Here is a 26,109-nt window from a genome sequence, read left to right as displayed (position 1 = left end):
TCCAGAGACTTCTCTGAAGGAACGATGGTGTATTTGCGAGTTCTGAAAGATTCCGAGACTTTACAGACAGGTCGATCTCCGAAATTATCTCCTAGATACTGTGGACCATTTCGTATTACACGAAGGATTGGTTCAGTTGCATATGAATTGGATTTGCCTTCTCATGTGAAAGTTCATCCTGTATTTCATGTCAGTAGACTTAAGGAAGTACTGGGTGGAACAGATCAGTTAGTTACTCCTCAAGAAATCATAGATGTCGAGGACATGACATTTGTTCCACACGAACCTGAAAAGATTCTTGGATTTCGTGAAAGAAGATTGCGTAATACGCTTATCACGGAAGACAAGATCAAGTGGAAGGATCGTGTTGAGGAGGACGCTACATGGAAGACATTGACTACTCTTCAGAGAGATTACCCTGGCTTTTTAGTGAGCTCAGGAGTGAGCTCTTAGAAGAAGGGGAGTATGTCATGTGCACAGTGTGTATCTACCGTGTGCTACACGCACACAAGACTAGCTTCGAGGTTTGGCGAAGCTTGGAGCTAGGCAGGCTGATTGGCGAGCTAAGTTAGGGATAGACTAACGGGTGGGCACCCAAGTATGGACGGGTGGGCGCCCAAGTGTGGACACCCGATGACCGGCCAAGAGCCTATAAAAGAGTGACCAAGGTTAGTCATTAGTGATATAGAGTCTCGCGTAATTTGTGAGAGCTCTATGGTCTGGAGCCTGTATCTAGTGCAGACGTGCACCTGCTTTACGCAGTCGAGGCCGGCAACAATCTCGAGGCCCGCGAGGGTAGCTTCGTGGCGGTATGGGACGTCGCGAGGTAGAGATTGGTCGGTACGTCCATCTAGTTAGCTCAGCTCGTGGCTCGGTGGGGACAGCCAAGACTGGGCTTGCCCACGGCTGTCATGGTTGGGAGGTGAGTCAGGCCTGCACCCCCTTGTTGTTTGTTTGTTTGCAGGTTTCGAGTCACGTACCAAGAGCGTTCCACGAGGAGATCTGGTGGGGATTTGACAGTTTCAGAGCTGATTTTGATACTGTTTGGGACTGATCCTGGATTGTTTTGAGACAATTTTTGGACAATTTTGGGACTATTTTGTAGGACTGTTTTGTCTTGATTCTGAGAAGAGAACTCTATGAAAGTCTCGTGTATGCTTTGTGGAAAATCCAGTGCTGTTTGCACCCGCACCTTCGTTTATTGTAAAAGCTTCTTTATGAATAAAGTTCCTAGGGGGGGCGGCCATTCCGGCTCAGTGCGATGTTAGTATATTGTTTTTGGTTCTTCCACTGTGTTTTCATGCTCTGTCTGGTATTTGAAGTGTTGGTCTATCGTTCCGGGTCCCCAATTTCGGTGACAAGGTTAGGGTTTGTAGCGATGCACAACACACACAGAGTGCAGCAATCGTGAGCAAGGAGGCACAATACTTGATTGAGCGTACCACAATGCAAGTACAATAATGATAAGTGAGAGTGACCTAAAGTACAAAAATCACTTTGTCATGTGCACAGTGTGTATCTACCGTGTGCTACACGCACACAAGAGTAGCTTCGAGGTTTGGGGAAGCTTGGAGCTAGGCAGGCTGATTGGCGAGCTGAGTTAGGGATAGACTAACGGGCGGGCGTCCAAGTGTGGATGCCCGATGACCGGCCAAGAGCCTATGAAAGGGTGGCCAAGGTTAGTCATTAGTCATATAGAGTCTCGCTTGATTTGTGAGAGCTCTATGGTCTGGAGCCTGGATCTAGTGCAGACGTGCACCTACTTTACGCAGCCAAGGCCGGTAGCAATCTCGAGGCCCGCGAGGGTAGCTTCGTGGCGGTATGGGACGTCGTGAGGAGGAGATTGGTCGGTACGTCAACCTAGTTAGCTCAGCTCGTGGCTCGGTGGGGACAGCCAAGTTTGTGGGCTTGCCCACGGCCGTCATGGTTGGGTGGTGAGTCAAGCCTGCACCCCCTTCTTGTTTGTTTGTTTGTTTGCAGGTTTCGAGTCTCGTACCAGGAGCGTTCCACGAGGAGATCCGGTGGGGATTCGACACTTCACACACTCCCAAAAATGAGAGTGTGTTCCTGTGCAAGCAACAGCTAGCCCCCCTTCTTCTAAGCATTCGGAAAAAGTTGTTATACTGGAGTTCAACCAAGCTTTCCTTAGCTGGCCGGGTCATGGTGGCAAACCAAGTTCTTCTCACCACCATGTGGTACATCACCTCCTGACAATCCTCCTCTTAGGCTTGCCTTGATCACGTTCAGCGTTGCCCAAGCCAAGGTAGCCTAGAGAGTTCTCATTCAGCCACGACCCAAAGGGGGGCCTAGGCATCATCAACCCCTCCATTCGGAGCCGCATCCTTTTGGGTAAGTTCATAGTTTGTGGTTTTTCGGGTGGGGAACCCTGAAGGACTTCCTCTTGGCTAGGATCTCCACCCGCACCCCAATTTTGGCAGCCCTTGTCTCCATAGTACGTGATAGATCTTCACGAAGATGCGGGCTCATGGCTTTAGCCCTGGGATCATCTCCAGCCGGCCCTTCAACAGTCCTCTCCAGTTGCATCCGAGGCATCTCCGACAACCTCTGATTTGGAACTCCCTGGTCTGTTTGCCCAATGGTCACATGCTGGGGACTCGCCTCCACGTATCGAGAGGATATCTGAGCATGGGGTCTCCCTCGATCACTTGGAGATTGGCTTATGTTTAGACAGTTGCCCCAGAGGCCTGGGAGAGAAGCCTCGCTGGGATTCGGGGTAGGGACAAACTTAGCCTCAACATCAACTCTTCCATTCTCCCGAGGGTGGCTGGCCCCGATCCGGGACCCCCCTGCCCGATGGTTGGGAGTGTTCACCAAGTATGACATACCTGTGGTCGTCCTCCATGGCACAATGAGAGCTCCGCTTACTCACCTTAGGATTTCAAGGGATGCACCTTGCAGAGGGTGAGGGTGATTGATTTCCATGCGCATGAGTGGCACATAGACCCTCTACCAACCAACATGTTGAGAGACTCTAGCACTAAGTGGATTTAGGAGGGTCGTACTCTCATGCGAACAAGGTATGATCCAGACGACAATGAGGAGACTCCTAGTACCTACACTCCACAATTGGGCCACATGATTCAGATGCCAGAGGTTGAGGGCACTTCAACAACAGCAAGACATTGGCAGTCTCAAGGCCTCTCCCTCCTCAATTCTTGTGAGATTTTTGGAAAAGGTTGTGGGGTGGTTTTCAGCCACGAAAGATCACTCTCTTTCTGTGGCAACTCGCACATCAAAACCTAACGGTTCACACTTGGCTAGCCATAGGAGGTAGGCCAATAGTCTATTCGACGCCATCCCCAGGAGTTCCACCGTCATTGGAGCAAATTCTCCGCATCTTCGTTATGGATCAGGCACCCGACACCCTCTTGCACAGTTATGTGGGGCACGATTGCTTGGACCACTGACACCGTGGCCGTCATGTCATGAGAATAAGGGTGGGAGACTAGCCCTTCAAGTCTCTCACCTTCGTATTTCTGCAATGCAAGTCTCAACTCCAACCACACCAATCACTAGACTCCATGTTCTAGCCAGAGCCGGAAGATTTGGAGCAATATTGCCACGTGGCTTATCCGTAGAGCTCGATGCAGCATAGCCATCAAGGGAACCCTCGCCCCACCATCAAAGTCCATCCGGAGCATCTAGCTCGATATCATTCATACCCTCCATGGGCAATGGGGGAAGCTTCAAGGTGGCTCTAATCCCATGCAAAAGCGTCAAGAGGCCTTCCTCAGGATCTGGCATGACAATGCCTTTCTCACTCACAATGGTGGTGAGCCCACTTGGTACTATAGACCACATGTGTGGTTATTTTCTCCTCCCCCCATTGTATGAGATAGCCTTCTCCTCCTTTTTTTGTTTCTTAACTGTCACATCCCCATGTGGAGCCGAGTTTGTACTTATTCACGAATTTATTCAAGAACAATCCACGGGCAAGCTAGCCAGGATCAATACGATCAATGAATACAAAACAAGCAAATATGCCGATGTAGGATATCCAAGTCGATGTCGATGTCGACGCACAAGATCTTTGATTCCAAGCACACCACGAGGATGACCCACAAGTATCTCTCATCCAGCTAGTACCAAATCCAATGGATCCCAAGTCCAATGACTCCAAATCCAAGTCCAAGTCCAAAATCCAAGCTCCATGTCTAGGCTCTGTGTTCCATGTTCATGTCCAAGCTTCATGCCCAAGCTCTATGTCAAAGTTCTTCATGTCTATGCTCAAGTTCAAGCTTCCATGTCCAAGCTCTAAATCCACTCGCTCATCCCATGAATAATCTCCACAATTCCTATAGCCTTGTCGATGATGAAAACCCTAGAGAAGCTCTTTCTGGTAAGAAAACTAATATAAAACCTGTTTTAATGGTTTTCAAGCAATAAAAACCTCCAAAAAGTAATTTTTAGGGTTTTTTGAGCAATTTTAGTGTTTCTAGAATTTTTAGGGTTCTTGGAATTTTCTGTCCATACAATCTGTACAGTTGTACGGATCCGTATAATCGCATAGAAAGATGGTGACGTGGCACTGCAGATGCTGGAGGCGCTCTGAAATAAGCGGATAGCGATGAAAAACTCCATGATTTGGTTCATAGATGATGATGAAGAAGATAATCTCCTCAACTTGATGCTCAAGAGAGACTCATGCTTCTTTTATACTTGGGGAAGCCTTGATTTTTTCCAAAAAGTGATGCTTTTGCTTTGCTTTTGCCTTTTTATTAAATATTATTAAAAATAGCCAAAGTTCTTGATTTATGCTTTTACAACTTCAAGGCCTTGCTTTTTGGCCCTAGAGCTGCTCTTTGAGAAAGCGGCTTGTAGCTTTTTGATCCGGCTTAGTCTTCTCTTTCCAATGGTGCCCATGGCTCGTGGTCAACCCTATTTGACTTTTTGCTTTTTCTTGCTTTTTGAGCAAGAATGGTGCTTTTTCTTAATCAATCCTTATGGACCCTGTCCCAATGTCTTCTTCCACCTGTCTGGTGTCCAGGTATGGATTTCATTATGTGAAATAGAGCTAGGAGGACCAAATAGTTACATTCCCTCCCTCTTACATCGCAATTGTCCTCAACTTCCGACTGCAAGTGTTCCAAGCACATCCATATGTTCCATGTATATCCGTGTGTTCCAAGTACATGAAGTACTTCCATATGTTTGAAGATACTAGCCCCATCTGGTGAGCTTGTGCATCTGGTCTTTCCCCATACATGTGGTGTCATCTATCTCAATGCCTTTTCTTTGACCGATGTTCTTGTTCTTGATGATACATCTTCATGGCCTGTCACATGTGTTAGATAAAATAAATGCATACTTACCTCCTGCAAAAACTAGACACAAGCTAGTCAACAAACAAGTATGCATCATTCGCGTCTACCGGGTATTCCAAGTACTGACCAGGTAGTCTGGAGCCCAGTGGACTATCACATGCCATAAATCCAAGTATTGTCCATACATCAAAAACAGCACACAAAGTCAAAGAAATTCAAACATACATCAATATGCATTACACAAGTAATGATCCTCCTATTCATGGATTGTTTTGTCTAGTTTCATCGAAACCGTGCTGAGCCACCTGGTCACTAGGACTGCTCAGACTTTTCCTCAAGGCCATCTGGTCATTGGAACCGCCCAAGAGTTCATCAATAGTCATCTGGGCTATCTGGTCACATTGACCGCCCGACTGCGAAATCCAATACAATCATCTGGGCCATCTGGTCGCAATGACCGCCCGACTGCGAAATCCAATCCAGTCATCTGGGCCATCTAGTCGCAATGACCGCCCGATTGCAAAATCCAACAGTCATCTGGGCCATTTGGTCGCAATGACCGCCCGACTGCGAAGTCCAATATATCTGGCATCGTTGCCGTCCAATGGGTCATCTGACATCGTTCTCTCCCATATACAAATCTCGTTCGAGTATCGTTGCTGTCCAATGGGTCATCTGGCATCGTTACTTCCCATATACATATCTCGTTCTCGCATTGTTGCTGTCCATATACAAATCTTGCTCCTTGGGCTTTCTGGCTTCGTTGTCACCTAACTATAGCATGTCCAAATAACCATTATAAGCAGAATAATGATCAATTCCAGTCCAATATATATATACAGAGAAGAGGACTAGAGGTATGATCCCTCCCTCTTAAATCTGTCTTGATCGTCGCAAGACATCCATATCTATACTCCAAATACACCTGGACCAACCACTTCCTCAATGCTCATAAGCTCGAAGTATATCTGGATAGTCCTAGAAGTACTACTTCTCTGGCATCCATTTCACGTCCAACAGTGAATAACTCTTGAATTCCAAGAGGAACTTTGTGACCGCTGTCTTTCCTCTTTATCTCACAGAATGAAACAATCTGTTTTGGCTCTTCCACCCTTGGTGGATCCCTCAAAACAACTTCCTCGGGGGATAACATGGTTGATCTTCTTGGTAACATTTACCATCATTTCCTGACATTGGCAATCCAAAGATAAAATCCATAGCAATATTCTCACATAGATTATTCAATAGGTGCAATAATCCTACTGGTGTTTGTCAATCAAACGTGAACTTCTGACAAACCAAACATTCTCGAATCATAAAGCTCAATGTCTTTCTCATACTAGGCCAATAAAAATAGCTCTCTAAAGCTTGAAGTGTAGTCAAGGTGTCTCTATGTCCCATGTATGGAGAAGCATGGTACTCTTCCATTACTTTGGCCTCAATTCCTTGTGTTACACATGACCTGGTTTGTATCATAAGAAAACCCTTCTTGATGACATAAAAAGTCACCAAATTTCTATTCTGCAATCTATTCCAAAACATCTTTAAAATCCTCTTTGGTAGCATAAGGATCCTTCATCAAAGTGAAATCCATATGGTAACCCATAGAAACCACATGGCTCAAGGGTCTCCGAGATAATGCATTTGCTTCCTTGTTGGCTTTGAGATTCATTGGCCACAACATGGCCTGCTTGGTTCAAGACTGCTCCAATGCAATCTCGTTCAACCACAAAAAAAGATCTAGAATATCCAACACTGGTCCTTTGCTAGCATAAAGTCTAAATGCTTCAAAAGGATTTTGTTTCAGCTTTCGTCCACAAAGATCCCATGGCTTTATTTGTTGAAACATTCAATGGGCTAAGCACCACTGCAAACCATTTGTCGAACTTCCTGGCATGATGTCAATTTGATGATCTTCCAATCTCTCTAGCTTCTTTGTCTTCCTTTCTCTTACCTGTCCTGAAGAAACATCATCTGAACGAGTAGGCCTAGGAGTAGCTTTCTTGTCTCCTTCATGATAAATAGAGCGGGTAGCTCTAGATCCTTCTACAATGGTGACTCAAAAATAGGCTTTAGCAGCTTCAACTTCTTCGGCTTCAACGGCTCAATCCTTGATGAAATCTGCAAACATTTGAGCCCTTCTTTGCTCATGTTCTCTTTTGGTTCTCCAAGAAATAAATTCTTCGTCTTTGAGAGGTCGTCTGAACTGCTGAAAGTCACGGTACTCTTCTGATGTCATGGCTGTGATTCCCATCAAGAATTTCTGTAACATCCTCATGGTTGTTCCCTTCATGAGGCCCATGGTCTCCCTCTGCTCTCGACATGGCTCTGTCACCCCAAGAAAGTTTCTTCAAGAGAAATCCTACTCTGATAACACCTTAAGCCCAGCGGGACGTGCAATGACAGACTCAACCACATGTCTAAGAGAGAAAAAATATAAAGAGAGAGAGGGGAGAGAGAAAAGAGAATGGGGATCTTGCACAGTACACCACATTGAGCGGGGAACAAGCCCCGCCTCCAAGTCCAAGTCCAAGTCCAAATCCCAATCCAAAATCAAGCTCCATGTCTAAGCTCTGTGTTCCATGTTCATGTCCAAGCTTCATGCCCAAGCTCTATGTCCAAGTTCTTCTTGTCTATGCTCAAGTTCAAGCTTCCATGTCCAAGCGCTAAATCCACTCGCTCATCCCATGAATAATCTCCACAATTCCTATAGCCTTGTCTATGATGAAAACCCTAGAGAAGCTTTTTCTGGCAAGAAAACTAATGTAAAACCTGTTTTAATGGTTTTGGACGAAAAAAATCTCCAAAAAATAATTTTTAGGATTTTTTTGAACAGTTTTAGGGTTTTTATAATTTTTAGGGTTCTTGGAATTTTTGTCCGTACAATCCTACAGCTATACGGATCCGTACAATCGCACAGAAAGATGGTGACGTGGCACTGCAGTTGCTGGACGCACTCCGAAATTAGTAGATAGCGATGAAAAACTCCATGATTTGGTTCATAGATGATGATGATGAAGATAATCTCCACGCTTGAACGAAGATGGCAACGCGATCATTGATGCTCAAGAGAGACTCATGCTTCTTTTATACTTGGGGAAGCCTTGCTTTTTGCCAAAAAGTGATGCTTTTGCTTTGCTTTTGCCTTTTTATTAAATATTAATAATAATAGCCAAAGTTCTTAATTTGTGCTTTTACAACTTCAAGGCCTTGCTTTTTGACCCTAGAGCTGCTTTTTGAGAAAGCGGCTTTTAGCTTTTTGGTTCGGCTTAGTCTCCTCTTTCCAATGGTACCCTTCGCTCGTTGTCAACCCTGTTTGACTTTTTGCTTTTTCTTGCTTTTTGACCAAGAATGGTGCTTTTTCTTAATCAATCCTTATGGACCCTGTCCCAATGTCTTCTTCCACCTGTCTAGTGTCTAGGCATGGATTTCATTATGTGAAATAGAGCTAGGAGAACCAAATAGTTACAATTCGTGAGAAGCCCAAAAGGTAACATGACAAACTCGTAATGGCCATACCACGTACAAATGCCATCTTAAAGACATCTTCCTCAGCTATTCGTATCCAGTGATAACCAGTACGAAGGTCAATCTTCAAGAAATGAAAGCTCCCTATAACCTATCAATCTAATCATCCGCTTTGGGAAGGTGATATCTATTCTTGATCATGACTTTATTCAACTTTTTATAGTTGACACACATTCTCCAACTTTTGTCCTTCTTGTGCTTAAGTACTAATGTTCCCCCTTGTCACATCTTGAGATATTCCAACAACTATCGGAGGCATTCTCATCCTCTTTCAACTAGCTCATCCTATAAGGTGCAATTCTCACAAGCTAAGACCTTGGAACTAAATCAATCTTATGATCAACTGATCGTGTGGGTGGATAACTCGACAAGGAAAACTCTGCCGAGATGTTCTCTAAAGCATGTGTCTCCCATACGTCAGACTAACTGAATTAAGCTCAAAATTAGCATCAAATGACATAGTATCTAGAACACACTGAAACACTTCATAATTAGAATCCATCACTATATTACGATGCTCAATTGAGTTTACAAGTGTAGAGGATGGCACATCAAAATCACCTTGTAGACAAAACTGGGCCCCGTTCGGACGGAAGAAAACTTATGACCCTTCCAACCTATATGTACATTGTAGGTACGAAACCAATCTTTACCTTTAATAACATCAACTCTATCCAGATTCATAATCACGAAATCTAGCGGCTCCGAGTAGCTCTATATAGATCGAGGCAACTAAGACACTCATTAATCCCAAAACTATGTGTCGAACGACATGTCGACACAATACCGATGATCATTGGCTGCGTCTCCACTCCCAACTTCTTCTATACAAGCTTGGCATTCATGAAGTTGTGAGTACTCCCAGGGTCAAAAAGAATGTGTACAGTTTTCCCCACAACAAACTCATACATCCGTATTAGGTCCGTAAACTGAAAACTTTCATATTAGAGCTACAACCCTAGCAAGAACTCCGATCGGAAACAAAACTATGTACGGAAGTAATCTTACCATTAGCCTCGGTCGCATGGGCTCCCATTGACTTTGATTTGCCCTTCGCTTGCGGCCAGTTCATCCTCATGTGCCCTTGCTGACCACAAGTGAAACACCGACCCTTCTTAATGAAGGGAAGACTCTGCTCTGCTTTCTTCAATTTCTTCGAATTGGGGTCACCCATAGTCTGTGACTAACTCTGGGTCTCTGCAGGTGAAGTCTTGCCATGCTTAAGCTTTCGTTTACATTGGGATCTTGCCTGGTTTGTTACTAAGGGTTGTTGGTCAACTGTTTGTTCGTCTCATCAAAAATCTTTGCATATCGGATGGCATCATCCAAAGTTTTGCTTCAATTATTTCTGATCTGGAGCTGATCCACCAAGCAGTCCATCCACAAAAAATCCCAAAATAGTGATGGGAGTCCATGTGAGTTGCCTCAGCATGTAACTCTCGAAATTTCTGCAAATGTGTCAAAAGGCATATTCTTCATTTCCAAGTTTTTTACTTGAGACAATGTCGTACTCATCCTCAGCCTGCAAGAACTCCTCTCGAAAAACCTGCTCAAAATCTACCTGTGTCGTGGGTTTCACTCGTAACTCTTTCCACCGGGTAAAGGCTTTTCATGTCAAGAATCCCTCTACCACCTGTATCTTTTTATCATGGGGGAAAGGATGGAACTCAAAGTGCATACCCCATCTGTGAAGCCAAGAGTCAACTACCTCCTGAGTCTTCTGTTTCAGCTCCCCCCTCCCGATACTATCACCAGACCCACCAAAGTTGCTTGCATAACAACCATGGTGTTACTCAGGTTCGCAATCTACAACTCTAGCATGGTCATCCCTGCCTCGAAGTCCACCTTAGTGATGAGGTCATCGACCATCGCATCGTCATCCTAATGGCCATCATCAGGTTGAACATTCTCATTCATCCCACAACCGTTCTACACTTCATCGGCCATGATAATTTGCTGCTGCTCAAGGAAAACTCGCGTGTGGAGATGAAGTGTCGCCCAAAATCCCGCTCATCCATGATCACAAGTACAAATCCCACTCTTGGAAGCTGGCCGTGTACTCTCAGCCCTCTTAACAAAGGCGATTGTGCTTTGAACGTGAAGAACTCCTAAGCAAACCTCCCCTTTTATACTAAAAAGTGAGTATTTTTCAAAAAACCAGAGTGCTTTTCAGTTTTAAGGTAAAAACTCACATGTGCTTTTATTGACTTAAGCTTTCCCCCTTTTTAGCAAAAAGCCATCACCTAAGTTTAAAGAAAAAAAACTCTCTTGTTTTTCCCAAAAAGAACGAAACTGCTAAAACTGCCAGCCTGTATCTGTGATCTGTGCGCATGCTTTTTTCATGGTTTCAACCTCTATGCACTCAGCCCTGGCACCCCATGCTTTCCTGCAGAGTCTGCCTGCTGGGGCCACCCCCTTGCTATGCGCCCTACTGCTGCCCATGAATCTGCTGCCGCAAAGCAACCTGCTGGGGCTGCCCAGGCTGCACGGCTGGCTGCATGTCTAGCTGCCATTGGCCGGCTGGCTGGCCTGACTGGATGCCCCAACACAGTCACCTAGGGTAGCCGATCTTGGCTGCCCTTAGGCTGGCCTCTTGCCATCAACACATCAGCCGCCTACGGGGTAGTTGCTACAGCCGTGAACACATCAAAAACAGCAGCGATCAACTTCTTGCATCCCCTCTAACACACCAATACACATGCAACCTTGATGCCAACAAAAACCTTGTACAATTTCTGTAGAGCATCAATTTGATAGAAAGAAACAATGAGGCATACCTCGGAAATCCAGCACCACCACCAACACCTAGACACGCATACCTCTTCAGCCTTTGCGTTAGGGTTGCTCTGATACCAACTGTAACGTCCTTCCTAAAATCTCCCTGAACACAGCTGAAAACCAAGGTTAGTCCTTGACCAAATCATGAGGTAACAGGCTAGGCTGGCTAGCTCACCTCCCAACCTACATACTCAACATGTGTGGCATGAGCATGTCTGCTCTCCTGGTCCAAGCCAAACCATTAGTGGGCCCGCACAACTATGTCTCATAATAACCCAAGCTCTCAATTATAAAGTGATTGCTACACCATCAATAGCTAACTCACTATAAAAGGCCATTAAGCTTGTTTTATCAATCCATGAACTCTAGCCAAGTATCATCGTGTTAATCCCTAATGCCAGGGCCCCCTAACCCTGTTGGATTAGTACCCTAATCTATAGATTAGTGTCGAGGTACATAGCATTCTTCCCCTCTTCAAACATTTACTCTTGAATGAAATTAGGGTAACGCTTACTAAAACTAGTTACCAACTCCCAAGTTAAGTCCTCCTCAACCCTATCTTTCCACTTAATCTTATATCTAGGGATCGACTTGTTCCTAAGTTGTCTTTCCCTGAAATCTATAATCCTCTTGGGTTCATGTGGAACATAGGACAAGTCCTCAACCTCAACGAGTTCTTGAGGGGTAACAAGGTTATCCTCAGCTCCCAACATCTCTTTATGTCGATTGATGTGAAAGACTGCATGAACTTTCACATTCGTAGGCAACTGTAGTCTATAAGCAACCTCTTCCCTTAAGCTCCCTAAACATAGCTGAAAACCAAGGTTAGTAATTAACCGAATAATGAAGTAACACGCTAGCTCACCTCCCAACCGCGACGGGCATCCACCTATCTACACCGAGCCAACACTAAGGCTTCCTCCACAATCCCATAGGCCCGTTTCTAACTCCAACGTCCCACACCACCGAAGCCTGCCGGCGGCCATAGGACTTCAACATGCCAACCTACGTACTCATCATGTGTGTGGAATAAGCATGTCTGTTCTCCTGGTCCAAGCCAGACTTGACTGTTAGTGGTGCGTCCACACATCTATGTCTCATAATAACCGAAGCTCTCACTTATATAGTGATAACTATGCCATAAATAGCTAACTCCCTATAAAAGGCCATTAAGCTTGTTTTGTCAATCCAGGAACCCTCGCCAAGTATCAACATGTTCATCCCTACTCTCGGAGCCCCCTAACCTTGCTAGATTAGTTCCCTAATCCATAGATTAGTTTCCAGGTACATAACACTCCACCTCTTCAAAGTTCAAATGCTTGGCAAATATTGTTATGCATAAGGTTGGTTCAAATATTGGCCATACTCTACAAGGAGGATCTACAGCATGTGATACAAGTGATCAGACGGGATGAGGACGCACGATTCATATGGGTGAGGATCATTGTACAGAGAGCCTGTGACATCTACCTTGCAGTGTGCTACTTTGCACCATCTACATCCAAATATGCCACCAGTGGGAAGTCCGCGTACCTACCACTATAAGATGATATTATGAGATTCTCAAAACCAGATTGCAAACTCACTTCACACATCCGCCACAGCAGCCTTTCCACACACCATAGCCACTCCCCAACCGCCAGATGGAACTCTTCCACAGAACGGCTAGTATGATGAGGAATGCCGAAAGACCAGTGCCTACCTGCAACAAGAGATTGCTCTGAGCTCCACCACTCACCAGCAAGCACGAGTGATCTTTCAACGCCTCACGCGGAGGAAGAAGCGTGCCTATCTAGCCACACTTGGGCAAGAGGTATACCAGATCTTTACGGGATGGGACCGCAAGGAGGCCTGGAGACTCTTCCAAGATCGTCGCACACCGACTCCAATTACCTCGCCCCGGACAACCACCTCTCCCTCACCCACTTGAGCCTCCCCCCTCCCCGCCAATCCTCCTCCTTCCACTTAAGTATGGTTAGAGATGCCATTGACAGGATGTAGAATGGGAGAGCACAGGATCATGATGGGCTGCTTGCCGAGCATTTCTCCCATGCCAAGGATGTGCTGGCTCACTTTTGGTTCATATGTTTAACAGGGCAGTAAGCGAGGGTTTTCCCGACAATTGGTCCTCGAATACCATTGTGCCCATTCTGAAGGCGGGTGACCCCGGCAACTACAAGACTATTATGATTGGTCACACATTGGCCAAGATTTATGGATCGATCTTGGAGCATGAGCTCAGCAGATGGGCCGAGGAGCAAAGACTTAGTGCACCAGGGCAAGCAGGTTTTTGGAGAGGACACTCCACACTAGATCACATTTTCACATTATGGGGCATCACTGAGGAGGGGAGAGCTCATGGGCATCACATATACTGTTGGTTTGTTGATTTCCGCAAGGCTTTTGGCACCGTCCCATAGGCCAAATTGATGAGGAGGCTGCAAGATATGGGAGTACCAACAAATATACTTTGGGGGATCCTCACACTGTAAGAGTCCATCACTAGCAGGGTACGAACCCCAACAGGTGACTCAGATGTCATACACAGCACTAGGCTGCCCCATGTCTCCTACTCTCTTTGGGCTATCTACATCGATAGACAGGGAGGACTAGGAGCACGGTTGGCAGGAGTTTTGATACCTATCTTATTGTATGCAGATGACCTTGTCCTTATCTCTAATTCACCAGAGGCACTTGGATGCATTACGGGCTTTTTGCGAGGATCAAGACCTCATGATGAACCTTGGGAAGACCAAGGTTATGATCTCCCACAATGGGTAGGCAGATCCGCACCTCAGTTTACATATAGTGGGCAGCCCGTGGAGTATGTGGCCTCTTATGTATATCTTGGGATCACTTTTGTCGAGCCTCAGTTCTCTATGCGGAAGGTAGCCGAAACCAGATTGATGCGAGGGTATGCGGCTGGGATCACTTCAGAGGCATTGCTCCCAAATACAGTTTCAGGATCCAAGGACGAAGTTCCGGTTGTTTGACACATTAGTCACACCTGCATTATTGTATGCAGCTCATTTATACCACAGGAGGAACGGAGAAGGGAGTCAAATGTGACATACATGTGAGATATATGATGGATGGAAGCCGATGGAGAGGCCATTGGTGATGATGATCTCACATATGATCAGGAATAAGACTTCAATGCCACATGAGATTGTGCGAGCAGAAATGGGAGCTGCCCCTATTGTGACAGAGGCTCTTTTCCAGACAGTGACATACTGACACAGATTATGGGAGCTCCCACTAAATAGATACCCCTAGTTTGCCCTAGAGTCCTCAAGACCGCTGGCACTTGATGGAGACACGCAGTGTTGGCAGGTGAGCACTTGGTTTGGTATGCATGGCATGCAAACGGGGGCAGTCCCACCATTTCAGTACAGCATAGAAGCCCCTTCCTTTGCTCTCAGCCCCACAAAACTGAACATGGTGATCAGGAAGGACATTGTGAGATTAGATACCCAAAGGACCTGGCATCCACCCCTCCAACCCCTAGGGACAAAGATGGCTTTCTACAGAAATCATCTTCTTCACATGACGGAGGATGGCTTCATCATACGCCCACACTACACGGATACATCTCTCTCATTTGGGGTGCGGGGTGTGATTGGACAGATCCACACGTCATCCCAACAGTTGGGAGTGGAGACAACCAGATATGGGCCGAGAGCAACTACACCAGAGGACAGGACATGCCAAGTTTGCCATACAGAGGCTCAGACTAAGGCTCATTATATATTCAGATACCCAGTATACTATGAGATGAGGGGGGGGTGAGATGAGGGGGGGGTTCCACTGCCTCTTCCAAGAGGGATTTGGACCACTCTCTAGGATCATGGATTTTCCAAACCAGAGATGCGTCGGGCTCTTTCTTCTGGAGCTCCACAGACACAGGGAATCCCTACTGCGGTTCAGATCACCTCCACCCGCCCAAGGACCAGCACAAAGAGCTCTCACTGACTTCTTCCACACTAGAGCCACGAGAGCAGATCCACCCATCGTCCCCCAACCTCCAGGCTGATATAGGAGCCCGGCCGAGAGAAGTGACATTAGACAGAGCCATCAAGCTATGCAAAGCCTGATGCCCCCAACAGAATGGCCGCCGCCCACGCTCACATCACCTCAAGAGGATCAGAGCCATCATTTCCCACCGCCAGAGGACTTTCTCCCACCTTGTCAACCTCACTACATTGGGTACCATGTTGCAACGCCCTATGCGAGATATTCTTGGCTGATGCGAGAGCTTGAGGTTTTGTGTTTTTTTCACGGATATTTTCTTTTAGTTTTACTTTCAGTACCATGATGATGTATTCCATGGACATGATGTAACATTTTGGTCTCATAGGTCATTTTGGCCTTTAAGACATTAATACAACTTTCTTCTTTTTTTGGTCATTTTGGCCTTTAAGACATTAATACAACTTTCTTTCTTTTTTTCTTTCTCCCAAGCACCATTTTCCTTAATCACCAACCTCTACTCTCCCAATTAGGGATGTAACATTATCTTCCCCTTTTTTTAGATTCACATCCCAGTGAATCCAAGTAGAAGACAATCAACTGTAAGCTTAACCTAGAATTCGTATATCCCACCATAGCATCCACATAGTTCCCTAGCCCTTACTCCTGTTGTTGTGAATCCTTGCTACTGAAATGATAGGATCCGTATAAGGTAACTTGCTTACCAATCCAATTCCATCCTGACATTCAGGTCGGAGTTGAATACACAGGAAAAAACAAGTCCCACCAAGGCCAACCGCAGCACTAATTGGCAATAACTGCAAGTAAAAAATAACTCAGAGAGCTTATGATGCCTTGTGGCAGGACAAATTGATGACCGATCACCCATATACACATAAGGCTGCGCTAAAGGGTCTTGTTGGATCCTCTCTATCTATGGAAACCATGAGAGGATTCAACAGCACGATTTGGATGGGAGCAGCTAAGCAGGCAATTGGCCTAATGTATCTCTTGCATGCAATAACAGGACACCTGAATCGGCAGGTCAATGATTCCTTTTATTTCAAGCATACGAATATCAACAAATACACTTCAAAAACTCCATGCACAATAGAGACAACTTCAACAGCCTTTCAGAATTTACCTGACCAGAATCACAATCAGCTTTGTTTTGCAAGCATTCCACTCTGCCCTTAGTCAATGCATCCTCTGGCACATCATCTTCCTGCATTACCCATACAACATTGTGCCTTAGTAGATTTACTGAAAAAATAAGCTCGCAATCGCAAGCTATAAAATTGAAGCGCTTCCAAAGCCTACTCAATGTTTTTCAGAATCACATTCAGCTGTCTTCTAGACCATCAACTCCATCATGCATAGATAGAATCTTCCAATTCATAACGCCATCACCCTATAGTGAGTGCAAGTTTACGACTAATGTAAAATGGGGTACCCAGGGGCCATAAAGTATACTTAATTACAATTTACATTAAGTTAGCATGAACATGAGGACTAATATTGGAATAGCACACTGCATAAACAAGGTACAAGGCCCAATTCATGCGTGCAATGTGCACTTCTTGTAAGGCTCAGGTAACCTGTGCCCTACTTATAGTCCTTACTGCTCATTGTGAACAAGCCATATAGGTGCCACAAGATGATGGATGCTGCACAGGCAGTTCATAACTTGAACTGTGAAATCGCAACTCACAAATGATGTTCGTAAAGCTTCTCTAGGGCCTATTTACCATTGGGGCAACCACTTTCACCGACACAAGCTTCACATGAGAGACTTTCTAGACTTCCATCCCTCAGAACTAAAACAAAAGTACAAGTACGAGACTGACCCTTGTTTGTAGCAGGCCTCAAGCTCATATAACAGGTAACTTGGCCAGCACATCACAATATCTTTTTCAATAACCAAGGACTCGTTGAAATACACTTCTGAAAAGAGACCTATTTCTTCAACTGGCCAAAGTGCCACTTGTCTTTAAGACTGATAAATTGCTTGAGGTACAAGCCCTCCGTGCACTCCACACATGGCATGTTCAGTGTCAAAATGAAACCCTTGGCAAGGTCCACCATCAATCACATGACAACGCCTCCAACATGACTAGGAGAACAATTTAAAATGATAACCAAATTAAAGATGCAGTGATTCCCATTATTCTGTATTGATATAAACTCAAACATAAAACCCCAAAAAAATGAAAACTCACTCACCTCTTGTAGGGTTTGTCTCGTATGTGGATCTAACCCTAATCTTCTTGTTCAAATTGGTGCATCTTTGTGTTATGAGGTTACCCTATTTATTGGGCATTTTATGCCCATTATTAAATTTCAAATATTTCACATAAGCTTGTCACTACACGACACACGGAGTGTTGATCTAGCATAGTGAATTCATATGAGATTTTTTAAGTACTCATTCAGCTCACCAAACATAACATTGTTCATACATAGATAGCTAGAGAGCGCTAGAAATAAGAACACATGATTTTCATTCCTGAGACACGAGCTTAGATAGGTCACGATCACCAAGGCTGGATGCTGAAGGGAAGAAGAGGCTACAGAGAAGAGGTTACATGATGTGAAAAGTTAGGAGCTTTTGCATGCCCCAAACAACCATATAGGTTGGATTATTGATGATGCACATCCAATACACCCATGGGGAGGAATCTTCATAGACTTCTCCAAAACTCAGGTCTTACAGATAATCTTCTTCGGTGTCATAGAATTATTCTACTTTTGCTAAAAAAAAATTGCTATTTTCACTTTTATAGCAGCATAACATTCCTTGAGTATAATCTACGTAACTGTTTAAAGGATAAACAAACCTTTACGTCCAATACACATATGTCTGGCAGATAGTGAAACATTTGATGCTGTTTGTATGTTTTGAGACTTCACATCAAAAGAATTACAAGCACCATCCTACTAACAAAACAAAAAAACGGCATCCAAACCACCACTTTAAAAGCAATTAGTGCAGTAATTGGTTAGCATTGTTGAAAAGTCAGAGGTCCGTACACTTTCCAATGATTTTGAATCAAGACCTGAGTGTCCACTTGCAGGCATGGTTAACTTCTTCTGCACATCTGTAAACCCACATAACCAATCTCAATAAGAACATTTGCCTTGTCAGAGTAATGGCATCAAGCAGCTCTCAAAAGTCCTTGACATAAGGCACGTCCAAGCTACAGCTGCAAGAATGCAGTCATATTTGAGTGTGTAAGACCCAGAGTATGCAAGTCTAGGACTACCACATAGACATCACTATAGCAAACAAACATAAGATGCCAAACAAGGATGCACTTTGAATCACCATATAAACAAAAGCCAATACCAACTTGAGCATCACAAGCTACAGCTACAAGAATGTAGCCATATTTAAGTGTGTAATACCCAGAATATGGAAGTCTAGGACTACCACATAAACGTTACTGTAGCAAACAAACATATGATGCCAAACAAGCATGCAATTTGAGTCGCCATATAAACAAAAGCCAATACCAACTTGGGCATCACAGCTGATAGACAGCCTCAGTCAAGCACCATACCAGCACAATCAACTTCCACATCTTCATTTTCATGTTCCACCTCAGTATCTGCACCAACAGCATGGCCCTTCTCCTGTATTTGTTCCAAATTTGGTTTTTAAATTGACTGAAATAGATCCAAGGGAGTAGTTTAAAATTGCAGGTTGAACAGTTAGATGTCGTTAATCCATGACTTCCACAAGCTACCAAGCTTCACCACCAATGTGATACAAAGAAGAGCTACAAACCATAGAAGTTCTGAGTGATTTAAATACATATATGTGAATTACTTTTGCCATATAGCAAGGGGAAATAAATGTCATGTAGTGAAAATCCTATGAAATGTGACTAAGGATTTAGTGGGTATTCTAGTGGTTGATCGGCTGATCACATATACTGTAAAAGGGGATCCTCATTGTGGGTCATTATAAAAGACTCTAGTTTGGTGGTTAAGTCTAGAATATATATACCTAGATGAATCCAAGAACATGCCCACATTCACCTTATAAGAAAGTGCAATTTATAACCTCATGGTAGTCATCCACAAGACAATAAACCATCAACTCCATCATGCATAAGTCTAGAATATTCTAGGTGTCATGCCGAGGAAGTACAAAGGCATAAGCCAAGAGGTACCTTTTGGCAGGCTACCTATAAATAATCTTGTACATTTTCATTTGGCATCTTTTACCATTTCATCAACAAGTATATTCTCTCCATCAAGCTTGTCTTATGGATTATTGATGTTCTCTGTCAGATTCAACATAGACCTGAGTGGTAGCCAGGTAGGCGTTACTCTCGTGTGGCCAGGTAAGTGCTATGGTGTATTCCATCTGATCTTCTTTTTATTTCTAGCATACTGTCCTATTTCTCCTGCACATAGATCCCCTCTGTTTGGAATAGAAATGCTATACTACTACACGACAGTGGTATCATAGCAATGTCTCTGATCCTAGGCTAGGGTTAGAGCTTGCTTATTCTTGGCTTGAGCTAAACAACTTGATTCTAGGTAATACCATGCTTTGATGCTGGATCTCAGGAAGATCGAGGATTACAGGGTGAATCTATTACTTCTGCTGTGTTTGCTAAAGTCTGTATGAGATGTTAGGGTTTTCGATGCTCAGTGTTTCAAGGACAGGACTGATACAGCATGAGGTGGAATCCGTTAGAACCTGCAGGTTACATGCATTTTTTCCCCAATTGATAAATGAGCTTCTGGACACCGTTCTAGGGTTTCCATTTTCCTCTCCCCTGCTAGGGCTTTGAGGTATTTCTGTGTAAGGGTTTCACAGACCTTGTCTGCGTGCAGAGTTTAATTGCTTATTACACAGCACGGACGGCTACTAACTCCTCTTGCGCCAGGCCTGCTGCAGCTCTGACTCCATCTCCGGCTTCTGTGGATACTACACTCCTATGGCTACAGGACTTCCACGTGGACTCATTCCCTTTGCCCACAGTCTGCTTTAACATTGAAGCCAATGTCATTCTCAATGTCTCTACTAAATTGTACAGAAGAACAAGATCACCATCACAAATGACAAGTGTAGGTTGAGCAAGGATGGTGCTGGATTCTGAGAAGAGAGCAAATCGGTTGCATCATGATGTGGGAAATGTGGATACGAGTGGAGACTAACAAGATCCTAGTCAGATTGCAAATCTTGCCCAACAAAATCTTGGTTGAACTACAAGTTCTTGGCCATAGGAGCCACAAGCAATGGATGCACTGCGTGGACAGAAGATTATTAATGCAGAAAATGAACAGGAGTAGTCTCTACGACTCCTATGGTAGCTTCCCCCTCCCTTATCCCGCTCCCACATGTTCCACAACTGCTCCAATCAGGCAAGTTCAGAGTTGTCTGTCAGAATGCACAGCAGAAAATGAGACAAGTGCTGTGAGAAACAAAACACAGAAGTGTAGAGAGAGAGAGAGAGAGAGAGAGAGAGAGAGAGAGAGAGAGAGAAGCTGTATAAACTCTGCTATATACACGAAGATCCGATACAAAACTGGTGTGGGGGGCAAGGGTGGTATTTATACCACCCTACAGTGCTGGTCGGCCAGGTCTAAAACAGCCGACAGGATGTACATGGTGTCCACGATTGAGAATCTCCCTTCTCCCGCTCCCACATGTTCCACAACTGCTCCAGTCAGGCAAGTTCAGAGTTGTCCTGTGTAAGTATGATGCAATGATAAGCCTAGGTACCAATCCAGTCGACCAACACGTTTAGTACCTTTTGCGTGTACATTCGTACAGCCATGACGTTATTGCTCCTATTTCTGTTGCTCACCGGAATTTGCAAATCTGATCGTGTACATTGGGAGAAGCATAAACTGGACAAACCTGCTCTACGTCCGCATACTTGATCATGTTGGTCTTTTGTGTCTCGGCCTGGCACACGCATGCCTGCATATGGATGTCACAATGGAGCGTAGATGCATGTGACAAGCTACTAGGAATTGAGAAGCGAGGTATCACTCACATAAAGCTTTGGATTTCGACAACCCCATCGACATAAACATGTTTGGTATTTGTTTCCATTGGATAAATTGTCATTGGAAATCTGGCATTGATTGCCCATGAAGCTTGTATCTAAAGGTAATACATATATTACAAAGGAGGTTGGCCCATTCTGGCCCTACTGCCAGTGTCATTTAATTTTCAGCATTCCTATCTTGTATTGTGTTGTGCCATTTCATGTTTGTTTATTAGTATTAATCGTTTAAGTGTGTGTCAAGATTGTGCTCAACCCCAACTTCATTGGTGTCCGAGCCCAAGATACCGATGAAAGTTAATCCTAATCTTGCATACATTGATTGTTAGTGCTTTAAAGCATCATGGCCAGCCATGCACGTGCACATGATAGATACAATGCTGAAAATGTATCTAATGCATTCCGTGGTAATTATGCACATGAGGAACAACTGTCCCATAGCGAACAAAAAGTGCAAGAAACTAATGAACAAGATGCTATGCATGTTGAGATGGAAAATCTCAAGATGCAGCAAAGTGAAAAGGATGCCCAATTGAAGAGTTTGCAAGAGGATCCATGCATTAAACACATATTAGATGCACAAAGACACTCAGCTTTTGTGAATGATGCCATGGAAACTGTTGCATTGGAATTGGGTGTGAAGCCAATAGAGATGGCACTCTCTTTTCTAATAAACAATGGAGATGTATTGGAGGGAAAGGAGGGTGTCAAGAAGCAACCTCGTTTGAACCCTCAAGGAGCAACTTCTACTGTCACCAACCTGGACATTTCCCAGTATGAAAGGGATCTAGTGGACTCTAGGACGTCTAAATATTTGGAAAGTACAAGCTTTGGGAATGATGGAATACAAAGGATCACACTCTTAAAATCTAGGAGGGTTACTATTTTTGGCCCAACTTCAATGGAAATTCCATTCACGTCATTATGTCTGGAATTGAGCAAATGGGGGGAAATGCCAAAGCACATTTAGGAGAAGGTCTACCAGTTGGGATATTTTTAAAGGTAAAGATTATGGAAGAACCCATCTCTTAGATTGGGACATGTAGCAAGAAAGTGGATCAAAAAAAGACAAGTGGCCTCACACTTGTCACTTCAACTATTGTGTGGCTCTCCACTTGTCGTTATAGCCTTCTCTTTCCATTTTAGCTCATGGGAGACCGAAATCTATAAATTGGAGCCCTCTCTGAAACCGATCCCGTCAAGTGGGAAAGACTCTGTTGGACACCCACACGCTTAATAGCACAACTTTAAAACCACAAATTTGAAATGGACAACTTAATACAACTTGAAATTGAAAAGTAATGAAATGGAAAGATGGACACCAGCACTGGGGCCGGAACGGGCCGACCCCCCCCTCAATATATGATATATTTATTGGGAGTATTTAATGAATACAATGCTCCATGGGTTCCAAGAACCAGATAATGTCCATGTACATATGAAAACAGTACCAAACAAATATGCTCGAAGTCGAAACTTGATGTAGAAGCTCGAAGCAGAACGACCACTAGTGTGGTCCAATCTCTACGGTCCTATGCTTTCACTGGACTCCGCGGAGAGCGCCTCACTAGTGTTCCGAGACCACGCACAAACAGGCGCTCTCGTACTAACGCCTGGCTCTCCCGATCTCAGCACCTTTGGACCGAGGTTCTCCAATAGAGCTTGGACAACCCGGCACCGAACGGGTGTTGGCCGAGCGGGATGAATCCCTTATCAGATTTAAACATAAAATACTTTACTGGAATCTGAAATTCACTTACTTGTAGATGGTTGATAGAAAGCCAATACTCGTGGTATGAATGATGAAGCCACCCTTGATGAAGAACCAGTTGCCTCGTGGTGAACCACCAAGACAAGTATCACCACAAAAGACCACAGCCACCTGCTGTGAAAGAAGAATCATCTTCTTGCGTGAAGGAGATACCTGGCTGCTGTGTGGAGGAGCCGGCTAATCTGAACGTGCAACCTTCAGTAGATGGTGAGCCGTCCTGTAGGGGAGAGAATGTGATAGGCGCCTGGCTGGGGGAGGAGAAGCAGCCGCCAGCAGTGAAGGTGTAGTCGCCTGTATGGGAGGTGAGCAGCCGCCTGTAGTGCAGTTGCAGCCAGCCGCCTGGGAGAGTAGCCGCCTGCAGTCAGTGAACTCCTGGTACAAGAACAGTCACCTGTACGGAGGGTAGTGCAGCCCATGAGCAGTCCGTACAGAAGTGCAGAGTGGTTTGCCCGAGTACAAGCGCAGCCTGAAGGAGCAAAGAGTTGAAGCGCCGGTTGTCTCACGTAACAAGGTGGAAGCGGAGATGATCTACGCTTGATGGAGAGAGTCTTTTTTATAAAAATTAAGGTGAAGTTACAACCAGAGATTTCCACGCATGCATGTGGGGGGACTAGTGTGGGTAGGTGACCATGCCCACCTCCACACTCACTTAAAAGTGGGGCTCCCCACCTTGGCCCCTAAGTGGGTGCCCAAAGGGGGTGCCCACTTTTAAATGAATGTGAACACTTAACCTTATAAAACAAAGGTTAGGAATAAAATATTAAAAACAACAAGTGCGACATACTTACCACCTGTTCACATGCACCAAAACTCGTCAGAATACAGAGCAGACTTCACGACTCACTGGCAGGCGTCCCCGCTCAGTAAGTAACACATCAAGCAGGCAAACACACAAATACATGTCATGCGAAAACAGTTTCAAACATGCAAAATATGTGTGCATGTGCAAATAGTAACATGGACATATCTCCCGTTCATGGAACAAGTACAAAATATCTGTCGGCACAAAACTGGCACGACATAAAAACATAAAAACCTCGTCTTCCTATGGAGTGACAGTCCCATAGGTAAGACACAGTTCCAGGCACGAGTCTCCCTATGGTGTGACAGTCCCATAGGCAAAACACGGCACAAATACTGGCTCTTCCATGGCGTGACAGTCCCATGGGTCGAACACAGTCCAGGTCATACACGGGTGGCACTAGTCTCGCTCCCGTCCATACGACACCATCCTGCTAACACACGGGTGGCACCAGTATGGCTCCCGTCCATGTCAGCAAAATACTGGCCTCTTCACATGAGACACCGACCTGGCCTCAAGTGAACAAGACGCAAAAACTGGAGATGGACCAAATGGTCGGCCAATTGGTGACATCCCCCCGGGCTTCTAAAGAGTTGACCTCAACTGAAAAGCCTCAAGATATGCCTGCAACAATTGCGGATAACCTGCAAAATAATCCTCATTTACCCACTTGGCATCAATAGGCAAATAATTTTTAAACTTCACAAGGTATCTCCTGGAAAGCTTTCCTGCAGGTAGCTTTCTCTCCTTGTGAAAAACAATCTGTTCTGGCTAGAGGATCTCCTCAAGCTCTTCAATTTCTGGCGGATCTTCTATGACATGCTCATCAGGATCTGGCCCCACATATTTCCGAAATAGACTCACATGAAAAGCATTGTGAATCTTCCAATGACTAGGTAAAGCAAGCCTGTATGACACTTCATTGATTTTGTGAATCACCTTGAAGGGTCCATAATAGCGAGGAGAAAGCTTAGGATATGATCCTTCTCGTCCTGGCCTCTTCCGAAGCCTAGCCTTCTCAAATTTCAGCAATACCCAATCACCTTCTTTGACTTCCATGTCCCTTCTATGCTTGTCAGCAGCCATTTTATGCTTATCCTGAGATCTTGCAATGGCTGTCCGCACCTAACCAAAGGCAACATCCAAGTCACGAACATATTCATCAGCTGCAAAAATCTCATCCTTAGTACGAAGGATGGGTGGCAAGACCACTCTGCCATAAATAATCTCAAACGGAGCCTTTCCTGTGGATCGTATTGTTGTAGGCAAACTCAACAAGTGGAAGATACTTCTCCCATGCAGTCTTTTGATCTGCCACATAACATTTCAATAAATCCAACACAGCTGAATTTGCAGCTTCACTTTGGCCATCCGTTTGGGGATGATAAGCTGATGAAAACTCAAGCTTAGTACCCATATTATCAAACAAAGCCCTCCAAAAGAGACTGGTAGTCCTGGGATCTCTATCCCCAACAATGGATTTAGACATACCATGATGCTTGAAAATATTAGCAAGAAAAAGCTTTACCATATGATCAGCTTTGATGGTTTTCTTGACGGGCAAGAAGTGAGCTTGCTTGCTAAACCTGTCCACAATAGTCCAAATAGCATCATTCCCATGCTGGGATCTAGGCAAGTCCATAATAAAATCCATCGTGATACTTTCCCAAGGTTGCGAGAGAATAGGCAATGGCTGAAGCAAACCTGGAGGCTTTTGCCTGTCAAATTTCACCTTTTGGCAAGTAATACATGCACGCACATAAACCTCAATGTCTGTAACATGCGGAAGCTCTGGGGAGTCTTCTTTCAGCCCTAAACACTCTTGGAAACCTTCTGATGCAAAAACGCACCATCTGATGCAAAAACGCAGGTAGAGAGAGAGTAGAGAGAGAGAGAGTGAGAAGTGCTGAAAATTCAGTATATACTATGGTACAAAAAGGGTACATA

At 44.7% G+C, this 26,109-nt stretch overlaps 1 protein-coding gene across 4 annotated transcripts in view; it reads right to left on the bottom strand.

Moving 5' to 3' along the window:
- The window catches only part of LOC147611157 (uncharacterized), a 61,835-nt gene that overhangs the window by 4,209 nt on the left and 31,517 nt on the right, over positions 1–26,109 (bottom strand). For 2 of the 4 annotated variants that reach the window (XR_015263971.1, XR_015263970.1), the window contains exons 3-6: positions 19,121–19,193; positions 18,591–18,658; positions 16,705–16,785; positions 11,591–11,694 (exon numbers count right to left, since the gene is read on the bottom strand). Coding sequence is in view for 2 of the 4 variants with exons in the window: in XM_086785826.1 (XP_086641952.1) it covers positions 16,705–16,785; positions 18,591–18,658; positions 19,121–19,193 (222 nt within the window). In the remaining 2 variants the exon portion in view is untranslated. The remainder of the gene's footprint in view (positions 1–11,590; positions 11,695–16,704; positions 16,786–18,590; positions 18,659–19,120; positions 19,194–26,109) is intronic. The other 2 variants (XM_086785826.1, XM_086785825.1) reach the window with 1 other exon arrangement.

Source organism: Cibotium barometz, chromosome 48, assembly GCF_041138505.1.
Source record: "Cibotium barometz isolate CiBa-2024 chromosome 48, ASM4113850v1, whole genome shotgun sequence".
NCBI lineage: Eukaryota > Viridiplantae > Streptophyta > Polypodiopsida > Cyatheales > Cibotiaceae > Cibotium > Cibotium barometz.
The sequence above is the reverse complement of the archived record's forward strand: the minus strand, read 5'-3'. Positions and strand labels throughout refer to the sequence as shown.